Source organism: Bacillus rossius, chromosome 3 (assembly GCF_032445375.1).
Source record: "Bacillus rossius redtenbacheri isolate Brsri chromosome 3, Brsri_v3, whole genome shotgun sequence".
NCBI lineage: Eukaryota > Metazoa > Arthropoda > Insecta > Phasmatodea > Bacillidae > Bacillus > Bacillus rossius.
Window position 1 is genome coordinate 25,617,881 of NC_086332.1, and position 20,789 is coordinate 25,638,669.

Here is a 20,789-nt window from a genome sequence, read left to right on the forward strand (position 1 = left end):
AATGGTGTGACATATTTATCATTGAGTGTTATTCTATGCATTTATATAACATAAAATATTTCCCCACACATTTTGGAACATATTAAGTAAATTAGCTTTGCTATTTATGGAGACCAATGCTTCAGAATATGCGATTTTGGATAACACAATCATACTTAGGAATGCATTAGTCATGCTGAGTGAGGGATTGGTGTATTGGGTGTTTTGATAAATGCAGCATGTATCCAAATAAATATTAGAATAATTATAAGGTTATTTACCGCTCATTTACACTGTAGTCATACATATGATGTCATCATATATGGTCTTGCAAATACAAATTGATATAACACCCGGGCTATTCTTTCATGATTTTAATGTCATTATTTTTTTTATTTACACTTTTTGAAGTCTTTTAATTTAAATAATGAGGTCAGCAAAAATTTATTAATCATTTGTGGATTTATCTAGATCAGCGGTTCCCAAACGGTGGGTCACGACCCAGAGTTACAGGTGGGTCGCGACTCTATCCTAAAACTATCAGAAACCATCTAATAAACCTTCAGAAAAGATAAGGAAAATCGAAACCAATCGAATTGTGTGCAAACACATATCTATTGTTAGATAAATAACTGTTTTGCTACAAAAAGCTTATATTTTTTCAACCATTTTCAAATCAGAACACAAATTGTTTATCAATAATCAATCGGTATCTTAAAAAAACACACATATATATATATATGAAAATTTTGATGGTAAAGTATATAAGGAAGGGATACGATGCAAATAAGGTTGTTTACTCCACCATGGACCAATAAACCATGGAGGTATTCCTATAAGGAAAGGTGGGTCGCCAGCTGAAAAAGTTTGGGAACCACTGATCTAGATCACACAAGAGCTTGAATCTTTTGTCAACAATTTTTACACTTCTTTTTATGCTTGAAATTGACTTAGCTAATCACTCTAAGTTTTTTTTTGTGTCAGATGTTCAAGTTCTGCTAAAAATTCATACCTCCTTTACCAGATTTGAAAAATTAAAAAGTGTGATTGTAGTAAATTATGGCTGACATTTCAAAAATCACAGAAAACATTCTAAGTAATTTACTTTCTGCAGTAGTTACATTTACCGATTAAATTGCAATATCTTTGGGATACAGAGTTTAATTACAAATACATAATGTTGACTTATCTCCCAAATAGTATACATATTTACAAGTTGTCACAAGGTCACAAGGAATAACAGTTTCCCTGTACGGCATGACCTGCGCAAGAGACGAGCCCACGGCCCGGTCAGTACTTGACCAGAGGAAAGCAACTGGACCACTTCTTGGAGCCGCTGAACTCGACGGGGCAGTCCGAGCTGCGCCACACCACGCGAAACTCCCCCTCCTTCACGCTGAACACTTCCAGAAACAGAGTCTCGTCCTCGTCATCCGAGGTGAAGTTGTATATCAAGTCCCCGACAACACACGTGTAGGCAGCGTTGCCCTTGAAGGTGCCCACGGAGTCGACCAGCTGCTCTCCCTCCATCGTGCCAGGGTCGGGAGAGTATCTAGCCAGCAGCGTTGAGTACATGCCTGCAAATATTTGACAGGAAAATGTACTTAACTTAATAACTACAGTCATATAGTTTCATAGGTAACCAAATTACAGAGCACTTGAAAATTTAAAAGCGAAAAAGTTGTATTCTAAATAAAAGCACAATTCATTAAAAATTTGAAGCATAGTATTATGGAAATTACAATTAAATTATTAGCATTGAATTCATGTTGAAAGTAGTGTGAAGTCATGTAACCTACATGACAACGAGCGAGCAACTAGCAGGGCTAGCCGCCACTTCAAACTCGGACAATACCTTATTCTCCCACCAAGGCCTTTCCTCTCCCTTCAATATTCATGTGTAGACAAATAGCAAAACACTAGTGACGGGTCAAACCCCAATTTTATTGAATCTGTATCGAATTCAATTCCAAAAGGGTACTTCAAAATAAACTCCTTGGGTTCAAATCTAGGAGTCACGGATCAAAAATAAAATAACAGACTTGAAATTTAAAAAAAATTTGAACTAGTTTTTGAAACATTCAAATATTTAAAATGTTTATTACACAAATTTTACAGTCTCAAAGTATACAATTTTATTTACAAAATTACATATCAAAAGTACAATATCTTAGAGAAAGGTAATGGAATGATTTGAAGGGGAAAAAAAATATAAACTTCAGACTTGTCAGTGCTGAATTTACGACATTTCCTCCAATAATTATCTTAGGATTTTTTTCCCTTCAAATCTTAAATGTTTCAAATACTCTAAATATGAGGGTTCAAAATTAGACCGGGTAAATTCCAAACATTTACATGTTCAGGATGTAAACAATGTTATTGTCATAAATTTTCCCTTAAACAAGCAACATCATAGTAGTGTAGACAGGGGCTAGTAAAAACATTTCTTTGTTATCTACTTTTAAGGATTAATAATTTATTCATTTTTAACTACATGATGCTGAAGTTTAAATTTATAATTTTTCCTTCCACAATTTTTTTTTCTTTCCAAATATTGAATCTTTTGAATATATACTGATGGTTTGATAGTATTTGAGGACTCCCCCCTCTGATTGCTCCAAGATACTAATGTTTACAAGAGAGGCCCCTCAAATGAGAAATGTGATGAGACAGGATGTCCACACAAATCTGGAATAAAATTTCCCTGTCTTTCCATAACCCAAATTTCAAATTTCCCAGACCCCTATTTTGCAATTTTCTGAAGGAAATAACAAATATAAAAATTTAAACAGAATCTTGCATATGCCATTTTATAGTGTGGATGACTATGAGCTAAAATGCCATTTATTTATTTATTTATTTAAAAAAAAGTTCACAGACTAGGTGATGGTAGACTGGAGCATGAAATTTCCCCCTCATATTACTACCAATGGGGAATTTCCATGACTTTTCCAGGATGTCAAGTGAGCTCCCTGACTTTCCAAGATGAGGACATGATGCTCATGCAATATGATGGTAACACTCTCTCCATCACTATATAGTATATACACTAATGGTAATGGATCACAAAGGCTAACCTGTCAGGAAGACTACATCCCCATGAGACATGGCGGAGTTGAACCCTAGGCACGTAGAGCTGGTATGCAAGTTCAGAGACGTCCACATATCACAATCAGGGCTGTACACAAACATCTGCTGGGAAAACACCAGTATTCGTCCCTTATGCGCGACGCACGCTGCGTTGTACAGAGGCTGGGGCAGCGGGGTGCATCTGGTCCACTTCCCTGCGACCACACACATCACAACTCCAGACCGCGCAACAATTAAAAACACTACAATATCAACAACTGCATAAATACAAGCTGAAAAAAGGTTTAAGGCTCTATCTCACATGCAATGTTGGTTATTTCATTTTTATGGCATTACATCAGTTTAAAGGCCATTCCTAAATATTTATCTCGACAACACCGTCTCACATTTTACGTTTCGTAACAATTTTTGTCACAGATATTTGCTAAGTGATATCTTGTAGCATTGTTCAATGAACCATAAAACTAGATGAGTAGAAACAGAGCATTAAATACAAACAGTTCACTCACGGAATCATTACGTACAAATCCTTCAACAAAACTGACTCTAAATAATACTGGTAAATAAGTTACAAAACATTAGAATTCAAACTAAAGATATCACACTGAACGATTCAAACACAACTACATCACAAACTAAGCAACTCGTTACCTCAGATGACTGGCATAGCCTCCGCCTGAGTGAGCCTAAAGACTCCTACATTCCGAACTAACTAACTCGTTACCACAGGAGAGAGGCACAGCCTCCCCCTGAGTGAGCCTAAACGTCTTTGCCCCTGAGAGCGTGCCTCCTGCTCGGAAGGGGTGCGTGGTGAATTGCCGAGCCAGTCTGGCGCGGGGCGTGTGCAGCTGTGGGGACGCCTGCTGTTGCTGCACCAGTGCCGAGTTTGCTGTCGGCTGGGACAAACTTTCTGCGCTGCATAGAAGATTTTGGCGTTTTGTTGAACTGTCTTGGGACATCTCACTACTCAAAATTACTCTTCAGCGCTGAAGAAAGTGGAATTTTGTATATGTTAAAAACATTTATTCTACATGTATTCGTATATTTTATCTATCTATGCACCTAGTTTTTTTTCTGGCTTTTGTAATTAGCCTTTGTATTCAAGAAGCCTATGTACTGCAAGAATATTTTGAACTTGTAAATATTATTGCTAGAAAAACTTGTAGGTGTTGACCGTTTTGGACACTTCAAGTCTATCAGGGTGGTGTGTGCGTCGCCAGCGGATACGGTTCAAGGGCAGGGGAGTTGAAGCAGTCGGGTCCGCTGCTTTTGAACTTTGCGCGCCGCGGCGGGCGTTAGCGCTTCCTTCCTCCCTCTCCCCTCCTCTAATTAGTACATTGTCGGTCTTGGATTCCCCTCCTGGGGTTTGGCGCATGCATGCTGCATCATGCCGATCATTTATAAGGCTTGGTTAGCCATTTTTCGACCTTATTCTCATAGGTAGTCTGGGTAGAGCTCATCTGAGAGCTAGAACCAAATAGGTATCATGTAGTCAACTTTCTGTAATTTAGTAGTATGCAGCTTGAATACCTTGCGCCTTCATAGGAAAGGCCTTCAAACACATTACAATCTAACGGACTTGTTACCACTGGAGAGAGGCATAGCCTCCCCCTTAGTGAGCCCCGATATTACACACCCTTGCGCTTAAATTCCCGCGCACCGCCGCGCATACCATAACAAACGCTGGTTATTGAAACAAAATTTACAAAACTAACCACGACAGCTGAGAAGGCTACCCCCCACTACCCAGACGTGCAGGCCACACCACGCGGCCTGTTACGACAGCGTGCCCCAGGAACCACAGCCAGTGGCTGAGCCAGCGCGCGGCCGAAAAAACAAACTACAAAAAAATGTGCGATCTGCAAGCCAGCAGCGCGCCGCGCCAGCCCCGTGCCCCAATAACTTGGTCACGCCACTTGCGCTGTCGAGTGAACATCGCAGCCAGCCCAGAGTCCCATCAGTAAAGTTCCCAAATTTGATTTCAAAAACCCTGCAAAATTTTGAACCGTGACAATATACAGTATTTTCCCTTGTCAATATGCACAAACTTCCTTCAATTGTTTTGGACCATGAAGTTGACTTGACTGTATATTATGTCATACAAAACCAGAGTTTAAATCTACACTACCTAATTTTTTTATTACTATTTGTGATTCTAACTAGCTCATTAGAAGCTGAAACACAAAGCAACCTCAATCAGCCACAGGCTGTGATAGATTTGGAGAAATAACGGGGCAGAGTGAAATCAAAATGGCTGATCAGGACTCAAACTGGTGTTCTCTAACATGTGATTCCAAAGCCTTTCTACTGCACCACCTTGCTTCATACACACTTTCCACCTCACAGATGTTTGTGAAATGAAAATAAGCTAAAATTATTTCCTAAACGCTTTAAAGTTAAAATAGTGTAAAGTGTAAACAATATCACAATATGGTACAATCACTTTCTACAAGATATCTCTCTTCCTCTTTACATTGCTATTTTTAATCTATAATTTGTAATTCTCTATTTATGTGGCTGTCATTTTGTCCACCTTTTTCTGTGTGTAAGGCAAGCGCATGTTTTTTGTGTCAAAGCTTAAGTTAATTTTACTCTGCACAAGTATTCTTAGAAAAAACAACGGCCATCAGGAGAAACCAAGGTCCCAATTTTTCAAAACCTACAGTGAAAAAAATCTAGACTATAAACGTTCCTGTGACCATAACTGTAAACGTGATCAGTGCGTAATGCATTACTTGTAAGGTTTCCTAAGACTTCTTTTATAGAGAGACTTGTAACTTTAAACTTAACTCAAAACTTAACCCGGGCAACTCTGGCACCTGAGCCCTGGGGATTTTGCCCCCAACCCTTCATCATGATGGCCCTGAGAAACCATTAACACAGAAGAACTTCAACGATTTTAGTTGTAAACTCATTAAGCACCAAATTGTGCTAATAATTACTAGAGGCGTGACAAAATCATCTCTTTCTCTCTCTCTCACACACACACACACACATGTCAATGTGAGACATACTTGAGGTGACATTGTACTTCTCGACTGAGGACATGATAACACGATGCTTGCCAAAGCCACCGATCAAGTAGAGGTCGTCATCCATAAAGCACACAGAATGGTGCCTTCTGACAGATGGTATGCTGTGAACATAAGTGATACAATACAACATACTAATCTCTGCATATATAATGTGCTAATTAAAAGTGAATTGATTTAAAAAAAACATTCATTCAATTTGGCTGATGTAACTACCGGTACTGTAAAAAAATTAAGTACTTTTTTCCAAAACTCAAACTTTTTTGGCACTTTATTTACTATCCCTGTGTTGTAGAAGATAAAAATTGTAACATATCTCAGAATCTGAATAAAAATTAATTTTAGGGTAGGTTGTATTTTGGACTACAGCCGCAAGGAGTTTGTTTCACGGATTTCCATCACGCTGAACGGGAATGATATGTATGAAATAAATAAAATAATTTAACAAAATTGGTATTGCTTTTATTTTTTTCACAATTGGGCGGCCACACCTCAAAAACTATGACACTACAAATGTTTTGCAATTCCCATCGCTTCTCGCGAGGTAGACGGCTGAGGCTCGCTCGACTGCAAATTTCATACCTCATTTGGGGGCTTGTTTCGTCCCACTGGCTCATTTCTCTTGGCTACTTTTTGCCTCATTCGATACCCACAACACTTCTCTGCATTTATAATTGCTTCTGCTCAGGTGATTTTATTGTTTTCTTTCTTTTCTACAACATAACCTGTTTTGGCTCAGGCATTTTGTGATTATTGGCTCCAAAACCGTTAGTAACTTTATAGTTATTCCACTCAACTAGCACCACTCGGTGCTCACTCACGAACAACTTAAGAGTTTAAATCACGCAAATCAGTCTATTATTTTAGGAGTTACAGCTCTCACTGACTTCAATTTGATGCAAATATTGATTGGGGTGTCATACGTAGAGACCTGCAAAATTTGCGGTTTCTATGGCCTTCAGGATAGACTGCACATACCCCTGTACACTCCGGCAAATAACGCAAGTTCATTGGCTGCTGACGTTACACCTATTACACCATTCCTATGGCTGTTTTAATGTGTTATTTATTGTAATATTGATTGAAATAGCTAACATTATGCCTCCCTGGACTATGTGCTAGTAGTGTTAATCACCTACAAAAGAATTACCTACAATAGAAATAAACACTAAATACGCTAGAAAAAGTATTAACTACTTAATTACACATATTGATAAATATGAAAGCATAATTTTTCAACTACAAAAGAAAAATTAAGTATAGCTCACAAAATTTAACAATAGATAACACTTTTACGTAAAATTAATTGAAACAAATTAGTATAATATTATACTAAATACAGCTGTTTTGTTTTTTGTTAGTGTTTTTTTTTATAAAATGTGGGTGGGGGGGGGGGGGGGGGGGGGAAATGCTGTCAATAAAACAGTTGTTTTATCATTAATTTGTAACAAGATAAATGTGATCTTACATAAAGTAGTGAAACTGACCGAGTGGTATTGGAAACACTTAAACTTTAACAATTCTGTTAACTGCAATTATAAAATCATCTTGATGTAGGGATGGTTATGCACAATAAAAAGCCATCTTAAACTTACATTCTGTGGTAATAATAACTAGCATAAGTTGTAGTAAATACTAAAATGAGGATGTAACTTTCATTCAACATTACTACTGAAATTTAACAGGTTTACTTTATCTATGCAAAACAAATTATAGGAAAATAATCTTAAAATATGTGACAGATTACAAGTTACTATATTATCGAAGAAATCCATAGTGATGACTTAATAATACTGTACCTTGTTTCATACCCCCAGGACTCACTGAGGAGACTGTACCGCCACACAGTCCTGTTCCAGCTGCCGTGCCCCAGAAGGAATTCCCCGCCTGTTATGAAGATGCTCGGACCTGTCGAGGCAATGAAACCACGTCATCACAGGTTGTGACACTGCATTACCGAGTCTCAACTGAGCCAGGAATGAAGTTGGCACCTACGAGTGTGTTCCAGCCAGGTGACTTCAATGCTTGCAATCTACTTATGACAGGAGTTGCTACGCTTATGGTTTGTAGCCATGTCGAAGCCGAAGTTCAAACTGAGGACAGTCTAACCCTAATTTACTGCAGACAAGAAACGTGATGGATGTTACCAAGAGTCCGTTGGTTTTTCAAGTGTACCTTATTTCCTTCCTTGTTGTTTGTTGCTGCTTTGTACCGATCCCACCTCTAGTTAATTAAACCCTCAAGCGGGCTGCAAATTTCAGGTCTGTCCCACGTGTAGGGAAACTATTCAAGCTGGCCCTCTTCATCTTAGTTGAGCAAGAAACTACTTGTGAAAATGTTAGCCATTTGTACATGAGAAATAATTATTACTGCTTCTACATTAATTAGTACTTCCTCTCACGTTATAAGGTACAGTGTTTTGATTTACCATGAAGCAGATATATGAAAACCATCTTCAATTGTATTTATCCTAAATGACAATAGAAAGTACCAGTAAGATTTTGAATCAATAAATACTGGTTTAAGTGGTGAGAGATTGCAATCAATCCTTTGTTTGAAGGTTTGAAAATACAAGCGGAAAACTCCTTCCAGGTAGCGTAGCAGGGCAGGAATTGTATAACTTCACCTTTGCACTAACACAGCAAGAGCCAATAGAAGCTGCCATAGATTCCACTAGTTTTCAAACTGCGCATTAAGGATCATGGTAATTTAAATTCTTCATTTTTAAAAATGCTTATGTCATTAGCAAACAATTTATTTTAGTTATCAGCTTAGACTTCGAAATGATAAATTCTTCCAGTTGGTGATTCATGTTTAGCATTATTGACAACCGATAACCATGTTTAAATATTAACTAACTGATGCTGTTTTTTTTTAAATTATAAAGTTTTTATCAACAAAAACAAAAGAAATCATAGTTTGAAAAATCTGGAATGACTACACTTATTTTATTTAAATGCAAAACTACAACTAGGAGAACTATATCACCTCTGCTAGCTATCTTGTAACCAGACAGTTCGACTGGTCCATCACTGATTTTCGCCAACTGCACAACAGGGACCACATCTCCCTTCTCCTCGTCGTAGCAGAACACGAAAGGTTTCCCCGCTGGCAACGATGCACCTCGAGTTTCCTCGACCGTGTGGCCGACGATGCAAGGCAGGACGGGCCACCAGCGCGGGGACTGTCGCAGCAACCTGCCTGCCACATCGATCACCGTCGCACCCCAGCACTGCTCTGGCAACTCCACGAGGGATGAACAGCTCGGATCTCTCTCCGGGTGACTACAGTCCGCGCCAACACTAGAAGGCCGAAGACCATTTTGGAGGAAGTTGCTGGACACTTTGAAACTACCCCCTGAGAAATACGCACACTGACACAACCTCTCATAACAACCTGGGGCATTATCCGCAGAGAGAACTGGAGCCAAGTATTTAGAACCTTCCAAAAGTGAATTACTCTCAGACTCAACATCTTCACGTACAGAATGCTGGCACTCATTACGAGAAATAGATTTCATGTTACAAATGCATTCCAGAAGCTGCACAACTTCTGCATCCTCCGTCACCAAAGGGTACAACAGCATCGTCTGTACATCGTCACCCAGCACTTCAACAAACCGTACGCACTGAATGACATGCATCAAGAACTGAGCTCTCTCCTCCACGGCTTCCTCCACCCAACTGATGCCCGCATCGAACACCTCAAACTCCCCGTGCCTGACATTCAAGCCATCGGCCTGCAGGTACACCTCCAGGTCTGCTATGGAGAGCTGGATGAAGGAGGTGGTTCTCTTGACCTGCGAGAACTCCCACAGAGCGAGAGCCAAGGCCTTGCTGTGAAGCTCGCACAGATCTAGTTGCAGCGCAGTGTGGACGATCTGCAGACAGCTGTCCACCGCCAGCCACTTGCTCATGATCAGGTCGATGCAGCTCCTCTTCACTGCCTCAAACTGCAGCATGCAGGCCGCTTGGAGCACCGAGAGCACGTTGGCCGACTTCAGGACATCCACTTCATTGGCTTCCGTCGAGTGCAACAGGATGCCCATTGCATCTGTGTCCACGCCCTGCAATTAAAAACCACCTGTACTTATTTACTGCATACATTTTTTCACAAAATGGTAGGAAGTTCTACAAACTTGGTGACTATGACTATGTGAATTTCAACACTCTGCAAGACATCTGATAGAAAGCTGGAGATCTTACTGAGAATATAATTTTTTTAAAGATTAAATTTATTTTATACATTTATCAAGCACTGACCAACAGACATAATACAAAAAAAAAAAAGGCTGGAGCTATACAAATATAAAACAAATATAAACAACATAAATATAGACAAGAAATAAGGGGGGGGGGGGGGGGGGGGGGGAATCAAAATGTGAAGGGTAGATGCAGGTATCCAAACAATCATTCATAAGTCATAACACATTGAAAAGTGAATACAGTTAATATAAAATAACAAATAAAAATATATTAGTACTAAATAGGATATGATACACAAAGGAATTCACTATTAAATTTGCATTAAAAATACATATATTCATAAATTATTTATGGAAATTAATAATTTATATTACTAAAAGTGAAAAACAGTATATTTTATTATCTATACTAAAATAAAAAATGTTCAAAGTAAAACTGGAAATGGCTATTTAAGCTACATTATTAGGAACTGGAAAAAAAAATTTTTTTTTTTCATTTTTGTCTGTTCCACTATCAACTGAAAACCACCAGATGGATTTTGATAAATTTTTTTTTATTAGAAACATCTCTGGCTAACTTAAAAATGAGGCAATATACAATTACAAAATTACACCCCTAAGAAAGTGAAAAAAAGGTAAATATTATTTTAAGATAAATAATTATATCTTTGAAACGAATCAAGCATAAAAAAGATATCTGGTACCAATAATAAACATACAAAAACTACCAATTACAATTTTTCCATTTTGCAAAATTCACCCCTAAGGGGTGAAAATTGAATAAATATGGTTTTAAGATAAATAATTATAACTCCAAATCTAATCAAGCATAAGAAAATATAGAGTACCAATAATAAACAAACAAAAACTTCCAATAAAATTTTACTACTTAGCGAAATTCAAATTCTAGGGGTGAAAAGGGGTTGAATATGATTTTAAGGTAAATATTATATCTTTGAATCTAATTAAGAATATTAAAATATATTATATAATAGAAATATATATTATATAATAGAAATATATATTATATATAATATAAATATATATTATTTATAATATATATTATATATTATATATAATATAAATATATATTATTTATAATATAAATATATATTATATATAATATAAATATATATATAATAATAAACTTACAAAAACTACACACTACAATTTTACCATTTTGCAATATTGAAACCCTATGAGGGGTTAAAGAGGTGGGTATGTTTTTAAACTAAAAATGAACAATTTTGATTCGATTAGAACTAAAAGTAAGAAGCTAATATTAAAACAAATTTCATCTAGAGTTATGTAATAAATACATATATTTTTAATTTATAGAAATTAGTATTTTAAGGGGGTGAAAAGGGGATAAGTTTTTTTTATTTAAAAATAAATGGTATCCTTGGAACTAATTGATTAAGATGTAAATTATTTAGTACGACTAATAAAAATAAAATATATATTATTATAATTTTACTCAAGATTCTGGCCTTAAGAGCAGTAAATGGATTAAGTTTGGTTTAAAGAAAAAAGTGCATATTTCCGAATCTACTAGATCTAAGGATAAGAAATTAAGAATAAACAACAAAACTTTCTCAACAAAATGGAATTAATTCATATAATAAAATACTATCAATAATAATGATGAAATGAAAAAATTTAAAGACACCAAATTCCTTAGGCTGTATGTAGATACCTAATAAAATAAATTGGAAAAATCATAACTATATTCTACAGAAACTAGCCATGCATGTTTTGCCTGACATAATACTGTATCTGTAATAATTACAGAGATAACAATAATAGTTAATTTTACATATCTCCACAATCATGAACTATAGCATGTTTTAGGGATTTTTTTTTGTCAGTAAAAAAATCTCTCAGAATATTTTTGATCTTGCAAACTCCTTTTAAAAAGCTTTAAATTATTACCTACTAACATCTACTTGTTACTAGTGCTTGTATATCCCCTAAATTATTTAAGGAAATTTAAAATTTTTCTATCAGTAATAACAATACTATACAAGAAATAAATACCATTTACAAATCAATGGCTTAGAATGAAAACCTCGTATCTCAATTTTTGGACGAAAATACGTTTTTTTATGTTTTTGGCTGGAAAACCTCGTATCTCACAAAATGTTTGGCTGAAAGAAATAAAATGTGCATCCTACTACTTTCTAACGGGAAAAAAAGAAACCACGTATATCAGTAGCACGGTTTTTTGTCTCTGCTGTAAAATTTGCATTTTATGGGATACAAGGTTTTCATTCTAAGCCATCGAAATGTAATTTGTATACTGAACTTTGTAACAAAACGATTCTTCTTAATCAGTAAGCAAACTATACAACAAACTGCCTTACCATTTACAAATTGACGTCAACCGGGGCTACGCCCTCCCTAAGCCCGATGTGCCTCACGCCGTCGACACCCCTCTCTTCCCACCACCACCCTCTATTTCAAACCTCCCGCCCCGTGTGCAGGTGTGTGTGTCGTGTGAGGCTGCCGACAAGAGGCGGGAGTAAAGTCTGTGCCACGACCCCTTTTATTTTATTATTCAATTTTTATGTTTACCTACCTGTCTTTTCTTTAAATAATATTCCCTAAGTGTTTATGTTTTAAGTGCTAGTTGTAAGGACGGCGCAGCGCCCCACGCGGCAGGCAATGGAACTACTACCCACAACTAGTTTGAACCATAATCATAATTAAAATAATCAATACTCAACTTAATAATTAACGAAACCTTGGTATGATTTTATTATAGAATTTTTAGTGTATTTGTTTTAGTTAAAATATGTATTAATAAATAACAGGAGAGGCTAACGGTAAATTTAGCGCTTTCCGGCCGCCATGCTGCCATGGCCTCTTCAGTCGGTTCCGTTCGTCACCTGGGGTAGGATGCTTGGTGAGCACCGCGCAACTTCATATTTTTCTTAATTAATTGATCTTTTAACATCCGCCGGACTTTTTATCATTCTTAAACCTTTTTGTATCTGCGAGACCTATTCCGGGTGGCCGACTCGTTTTAATACATATTTAAGTTCAATTCGAACATTTAATCACGAACCGCATCCTAAACTAACGAGGCCAGGCCACGAAGTGACCTGGTCAGCCTGTAAACTTATTCTCTCCTGCCGTTGGTGTTAATAACAGTTTCATAGTGTATGTAGGTGTAGCGCGATTGGAGACGTGTTGTAACATTGCTGAAATAAAAGGAGTACGGCGAACGTGTGATTTTTAGTCGAGTGACCACATGTCCCTGCTCCTGAACCTCGAGGCGTGTGGGACGCCGTAAGAGCCCACTGTAACGATATCGCGTGCTAAGGGAACCAAGCCTAGCCCTACACGGGTCACGTCACGCCCTGAAGAGAGTCTCCGCCGGGTCCACGTGGCCACATCACGTGGTGGCGCCCACTCCGACAATTAATTTGTTCGTTCCCTTACATCCCTAGTACGACAAAATAATGAGTTTTACAAATAAAATACTTAATTGTTAGCCATTCCTAGTATTCTGTTATTGTGTTATAAATAATAATATATCTGCTAAAGTAATTGCAAATTAAATTATTTCAATTTCTATGCTTAAATAGTGGTCCAGTAATACTGAAGAAGAGTCTCTTTTCTAATTTAAAAACAATTCTAGAATGCCTTGACGTCGAACCAAGTGCCTACCTTGCTCCCTCTAGGCCGTTATGACGAGGCAACGCCCCTCCTGCCAGTTATGCGTGTGTGGTGCAGTGTAGCTAAGGTGTTGTGGTCGGGGGGGGGGGGGTGGGGGGGGGGTGTAGGGGCCAGTTAGGCGCAGTGGTACCAAGTACGACAGTACTTCCCAGCGACGAGGGCGATGTGTTTTTTTTTTCAGCAGACAATTTATGTATCACAGAAGAAACTGAATTTGTATGTATTTTTACTTTTATTTGAAGGGTCTTGTTCTGATTGTGCACTGGGCGACTTAGGTCCCGCCCCGCCTGCGACATGTCACAAGCTCCGTGGGAGACGGTGAGGGGAGGGGGAGACGCGTCAGGAGGGGTAGCGCCGCGCGCGGGCGGCGGCAGTCACGAGCGAGTCACGGGCCCGGTCGGTCACGGGAGTGAAGAGGTCGCGGTTTTTTCCCCAGTGCGGGTAAGCATAATCATTCAGCGTCGCTGGTCAGGACGAGGATAAGCCTTTTGCTAGACGCGCGGAACTATGTGGCATTGCCAGGAAAATCTAGGCTGTTGTAATTCATTTAGAATATAAATACAGGTTGTGAGAACCGCGATTGGCCCTCGTGGTACGGGCGCCCTAACAGACAGTCACGAGTCAGACCAGAGAGACACGTCTCGTCACCCACAGAGACTTGGAGTATATCCTGAACATCGTGTAGCCAGTAGACTTCGTGTCAGAGCCAGTAGTGCAGCACAGATCGGCGTGGCACAGCTAACGGAGCCGGGCTTCCCCCTAAGACGTGCACAGACGGGGATAGGGCCAGCCCCATGTATCAGGGTCGGTGTGTCAATAAACCAGCAGTCGCCCGTTGAACTTGGACGTTGTCATTACGAGCACCAGGTTAGCTTCCCCCGGAGGCCACGAGGCCTGAACCCCCCTCTACCTCGAGCAGTCGGGCAGCTGCACCTTTCCCGAGGAATAGCCTGGACGACGACAGCCTTTTTTTTACTTCATGCTTTATGACGTTTTCCAAAAATTCCCTAACATTGCCCCCTCCTTAAACCTGTTCGTCCCGAACAGGTAATGCATCTCCTCCTGGAGGTCCCAATGCTACTCGAAGTTTAGGCCTCCTGCCTTTCCTCCATCGCGGGCTGTACAGTCTCACCAGATAACCCTCTCTCTCATTAGATGTAGCTTCTCTTGTCACCCGGCGACACTTCTGCGTCGCAGATGCCCCATGTCGTTCAGCCAGCTGCCCGAGACGGGCTGACGACAGCCTTTTTTTTACTTCATGCTTTATGACATTTTCCAAAAATTCCTTAAGAGGGCGTTAAAATACTTTTAGTAATTAACCATTTTAACACGGATTTAGGATAGGTTAGGTACATTAAAAAGCATAAAATTGTGAGAATGGTTGTTGCTAAACCAACTTATCAGATGGTTTAAAAATAATTTATATGGAGACAACCTAACCTAATCAAACATTCACGTTATTTTAATGTAGATAAGCTAATCCAACCAACCATTCTCACTGTATCACAGTATTTGAAATATTTAAACCTAAATACTCCAATAAATGGTTAACTACTGGTATATAGTTAAGTACTGAAGAGTCACAAACAAAAAATTCCAGGAAATAAAAAACAACATTTTTGAATTTTTAATTATTTTTTGAAAAAATATATTGTCTTTGAATTTCTTTAGTGGTGGTTTAAAATGTTTATTTATAAACATACAAGTACATAGATATTAAGCTGGGTTAAAGATTGACAATAAAGAATTATCAATTAACAATTAGTCGTGTACTTAACATATGACTCTATGTATACCTACTAGTGGAATGGTTCATGATGGTTGTGTAGGAATTTTGACGGTTTGTGTGTGCACCATATGATGACTACAGACTTAACAGAGATGGGAATATTTTATCTTTTTCCTTAAGAATTAAGGGAAGCGCCAATCAGAGCACAGTAGAATGTGTTCTTGGCGCCAAATAATGTTTCATTGGGAAAAGTAGGTTATGATTTAGTATGAGATGAGTTGGAAATACAGAATTACTAACATCATGTTTAAAATTATAAAATACACCTATCCCTCACTTAACACATCTTCAGATTGCACAGATTCATTTAGCACGATGTGAATTTTACTGCCCCAGTCTCGAATAGCACATCTGTAAATTTCAGTTAGCACAAAATCTCAGCAGGCAAAAAAAAAAAAAGTCAAGTACGACAGCACAAAGTCTGTTTCAACTTCTGTAAACAACAGATGTGCCGTGGGATACAGGTAGCCTAACAAGGGGGGAAGAGATGTGTGCGCAGGTCTGTCTATGCTATCGGCTGTTGTATAACCATCAGCTATGGCAAGTTAAATTGCAGCCATGGAGTGTAAAGGACCAAATGATTTTAGATCCGCGCGTATGCTGCCGTGCCGTACCGTTGTCGCCTGGCCACAAACCGGGCCGTGAACTCAAGTCTAGCCAGTGGCAGGGAATTCACTCAAACAAAAGCAACGTCTGCCCATTTAGCTGCAGGTAACTGTACGTGCTTTATCACTCATAATGCATCGTGTTCAAGTATTGAGACAAAACTAGAAGTATTACAGCACGCAGATTGTCATGAAATCCACACTTATGTTGGTCACACTTTAGTTTTAAGCAAGTCAACTGTGCACACAATCGTACGAAATAAGGACTCTTACCAAAAGTTTATATAAGTAAGTCTAATGCTGTTGGTTGTACTAACGGGAATATATTTGGCATTACTATTAGATACGGTACAGAAATGAACAGATGATTCACGTGCAAAAGATTATCAAATGAATGTTGCATTGGAAAAAAAAATCATTGGCCTGACAGGATTGGTGTGAACCAAGTGGTGAAACGCAAATAAGGATTTTAATTTTTGAAAAATTAAAATGTAATGATCCGGACAGTAATATCGGTTTCACTGTCAGTAAGGGATGGTTTGGAAAGGTACGCGACGTGAGTTGGAGGTTACGCCCAGGCGGGCAAGTCAGCCAGCCGACTGACGATAAAGTACAAAACCACGTATCTCCCATTATGCGGTGTTGTATTTGTCATACAAAGTGTGATGGGAGGCATATAAAGATAAATGGTGTGACACATTTATAGTTGAGTGTTATTCAACACATTTATATTATGTAAAATATATTTTCCTACACAATTTTGGAACACATTAAATAAATTAGCCTTGCTATTTATGGAAACTAATGCTTCAGAACACACGATTTTGAATAACACTAGCATTTTTAGGAACGAATTAGTCATGCTAAGTGAGGGATAGGTGTACCAAGAAGAACATAGCACAAAAATTTAAAAAAAGCAATGATTGGAATATTTATTTTGTTTTATGAGTTCGTAAATTAATTATTCTCATTGTCCTTATTTTTTGCCCTTACACGAGTACATTAATATTACCTTTACATGACCTAGTATTTATATATTAAAGATAAATATCCTCGATTCTGAATTGTGTATGGATTCTAGGATATGAGCTAAAATGTTGCAATTTTTAGGTTCAATCATAGCCATGTGTCTGGTTTTTCAAATACAAAGGTGAATAAAAAATTTCACCATGAATAAAAATGTTAAGCTAAGCAAATTATTAAGCAACAACGATTATACAACAGATATCCATTTTAAAATGCAGACAACACCTATGAATACAAAAATTCAACTAAAATTACATAGCTGCTTTCTCACTTGTTTTATTGGCTGGAATTAATGACCACTAATTCAATCATAAATTTTGATATTGCTTAACCTCCTCAGACCCAAACACCTTTTAACTAATAACACCTTCTCAGTCTAAATGTACAGAATAATGTACATATATCTTCGAACAGTTAAAAAACACATTTGAAAAATTTCCATGAATTCAGACCAAATGTACACAATACCGTACATGTATAATTGAGCTAGTTCATTTGTTGATACTGTCTATGGAAATAAATAAAAATAGTATTAACATTTGTTTGAGTGCTTGCAGCTATGGTGACATCCTTGTAGTTGCACTGTTTCCTTGGTAAACAATATTCTCTTATTCTTTTCAAATTATTACTTGTTGGCTTTGTTGGTTTATTAGGTATACGATTTATTAACTAAATAATGCTTATGATCCCAGAAAAAATATTTTTGTTATGTGACACAAGTGAAATATGATGTACACTATCATGTACATTCGGTCTTAGCTGCAATTTGTAACATTTGGCACTTCGCAGCATGTAGGTTATGTTTGTTTATTGTGTACTTGCGACGAGAAGTATATTGTGATTGATTATGGCTCCCAAGAAGTTAACTGCATCACAAATATTAGATTTGATTGAGAGTGGTGATGTGTCTGATATTGAAGGGCTAAGTGGAGAAGAAGATTATGAGAACATTGCAGTGTTAGATGTACAGAATGTAGAAGAGGTTGCAGGTGAAGATGTTCATGACGATATTAGAGATATGTTGGAGTTGACCACAGAAAAACAAAATATAACATGGCGAAGGGGAATTTTTACCACCCGAGAACCACCAGAATTTCAAACTCAAGTTCCAGAACCTGTTTTAGAGCCCTACGAGTACTTCCAAAGGTACATACCACTGGACTTTTATGAGAAAGCAGCCATGTTCACCAATATATATGCGCTTCAAAAAGGTGCAACAAAATTAAAGCCTGCGTCAGCAGTTGAAGTAGAAATTTTATTTGCACTTCACAAAGCTACAGGATGCCTGAACTTACCTAGGATCCGCATGTACTGGGAGTCTGTGTTAGTTCTGGGATTGTCTGTGTACAGGTTGTTTATAATTCTTAAGTTTTACAATCGTAAACCCACCTTTCCAAGAATCCTACAAAAAAATTTAAGTGCAAATAAGTTGTCTTCATCCTCTCAAAACTGCTGATTCTGAATAGTTTACCGTGTACCTATTTGTAAGCATAATATAATTTTGCTTTCATATGTGAGATTTCAATATGTAACTTACCTTAATTTCAATTACGTTTTTGTCCTTTTCCAAAAAGTCTGAATTGAACATGGCATCGAAGTACGGACTACATTCAGCTAGGACTTTACGACAACATGCAAATGTCTTATCGGCGACTTTTAAAGTAACGTCAGCTTCCGTTGAATCAAGTCTACGTTTCATTGTTGCCGCTTCCGAACGGATATTATTGTAGTTTAGCGATTAATTTATTATTCTTATTTACAGAAGGGTACAGACACATCTTACAGCTCACTTCAACACGTTAAGTACTTCTACATGTTGAGTAAACAAAAATAATAAACAAATCACGTGCTTGTCAAAGGTTTAAATGATCGTCACATGTTTATAAACCTAAAACTACCTTAGATTTCCATCCATATAATTATTTTCACGGCGGATTACAAACTAACGGCGCTAGTAGTAGCAGAATACATTGGGTTGAACAAAAATTTAGTATAAAATAAAGGGCATTTTTTTAAAACTCCTCTTTCGTTATAAAAGTCGGATACAGTTTAGGATTTTTAATTTTTGAAAGATTTTTTGGTGTTCTATGTATGGCATTAATTTGTAACTTTGCCGCAGTTATCAGTTGAAAGTTAGGAGTGTTCAGAATGCAGATCCAAAACAAACAGGGACCTCCCATAAGAAAGCTTGTTTTAAATATTAATTGCGTACTTAAATAAATAAGATATTTTTTTCTATACAATTGAATCTGCAAGAAAGTTCAATTCTTTTAAATGTGATTTTTGCGATGCATTATTTATTTTTAATATAAGTACACAAAGTTTGTTTGTTTTCACGAATCGGATTTCCGCGAGGAATGCCAAGATAATCTCCAGAGATATACCCGAGTAAGGAGTGGGTCTATTCCCACGTGTGGCACACTGAGTTTAAGGCTGCGATATTTCGGGAACTATTATAACTATTATTGTGGCATTCCCCTGCTCAACTTAAGATGCTGATGCCTAACTAGCATCGACAGATTAAAACACTACAAATAATTATAACTGTTCGGTCAATAAATTTTAATTACACATGTTTGTCGAGGGCTACACAGCCGCGTTGAAATATCACACAATATAAAAACATATACTGTAAACACTTGGGACCTGATTCTGTGCCAGTCTTTTAACCATGCGTTCTGCGGGCAGTGCGCAAGATACTCACTGTGACATCGTACGGCCCAAGGCCACCCCAAAGCCCGACCTGCACCCGCCAGTACTCAGCTCCGCTAACAGAAAGCACCCCTAGCAATGGCCCACCTGAGTCAAGTGAGCGGACCGCAGCCCAAGGTAGAGAATAGCGAACAATTTTAATTACACATGCAACACACTCCCCGTGCCTAAAAAATTCCCCACACAATAATTAATTAATCAGAAACAAACAAAAGCGCCTAACTAATAGAGTGCGACGTAGGAGTGCCCGGGTCACTCACACGTATTAAGTAAACAATACGTGTGTGAGTGCCCCCCTTGCGGCCTTCAGCCTAATTTGAATACAGCAACTATTTAACATCAGTGTGCAACCCAGTGCTTACATAATTGATTAGCCCCGGAGCAGTTAACAAGAGACAGACAGTCTCTGGTGTGACGTTACAAATTCAAACTTTACTACGTGAAACACTAAATTGCAATTATTTAAGAGTGTATTTTGTCAGAACTTGTCATTAGTAATAATATTAGGAATTTTAAGCGGCCTTCAGCCTTTTGTAAACATAGTAATTTCCGAATAACGGAACTTGGGAAACTTTGGCGCGAGAGAACGGCCGAGCCCTTCCCTCGCGCCAGGGTCACACGCCAGTTGAAAGCAGCTCGCGGGGCCGGGGCGGACATGCGTTCCACGGGGA

General features: G+C 38.0%; 1 protein-coding gene across 1 annotated transcript; it reads right to left on the bottom strand.

Annotated features, from left to right (window-relative positions):
* Window positions 1-338: 338 nt before the first annotated feature.
* Window positions 339-19,274, bottom strand: LOC134530396 (kelch-like protein 40). The gene is made up of 6 exons (XM_063365178.1): window positions 18,944-19,274; window positions 9,090-10,167; window positions 7,901-8,009; window positions 6,084-6,205; window positions 3,057-3,263; window positions 339-1,556 (listed from the first exon to the last, which is right to left on the bottom strand). The coding sequence occupies exons 1-6, from the start codon at window positions 19,103-19,105 to the stop codon at window positions 1,270-1,272; spliced, it is 1,965 nt and encodes a 654-aa protein (XP_063221248.1). The 5' UTR covers window positions 19,106-19,274; the 3' UTR covers window positions 339-1,269.
* Between the last annotated feature and the right edge of the window lie 1,515 nt (window positions 19,275-20,789).

Bases quoted from the DNA above. Each gene is read 5' to 3' on its own strand.
- LOC134530396 (XM_063365178.1), bottom strand. From the start codon at position 19,105: ATGAAACGTAGACTTGATTCAACGGAAGCTGACGTTACTTTAAAAGTC. The intron at 3,264-6,083 runs GTATGTCTCACA...GTGTGGTCGCAG, and splicing joins GAAGTACAATGTCACCTCAA to GGAAGTGGACCAGATGCACC. The intron at 1,557-3,056 runs GTTAGCCTTTGT...AAATATTTGCAG, and splicing joins GGATGTAGTCTTCCTGACAG to GCATGTACTCAACGCTGCTG.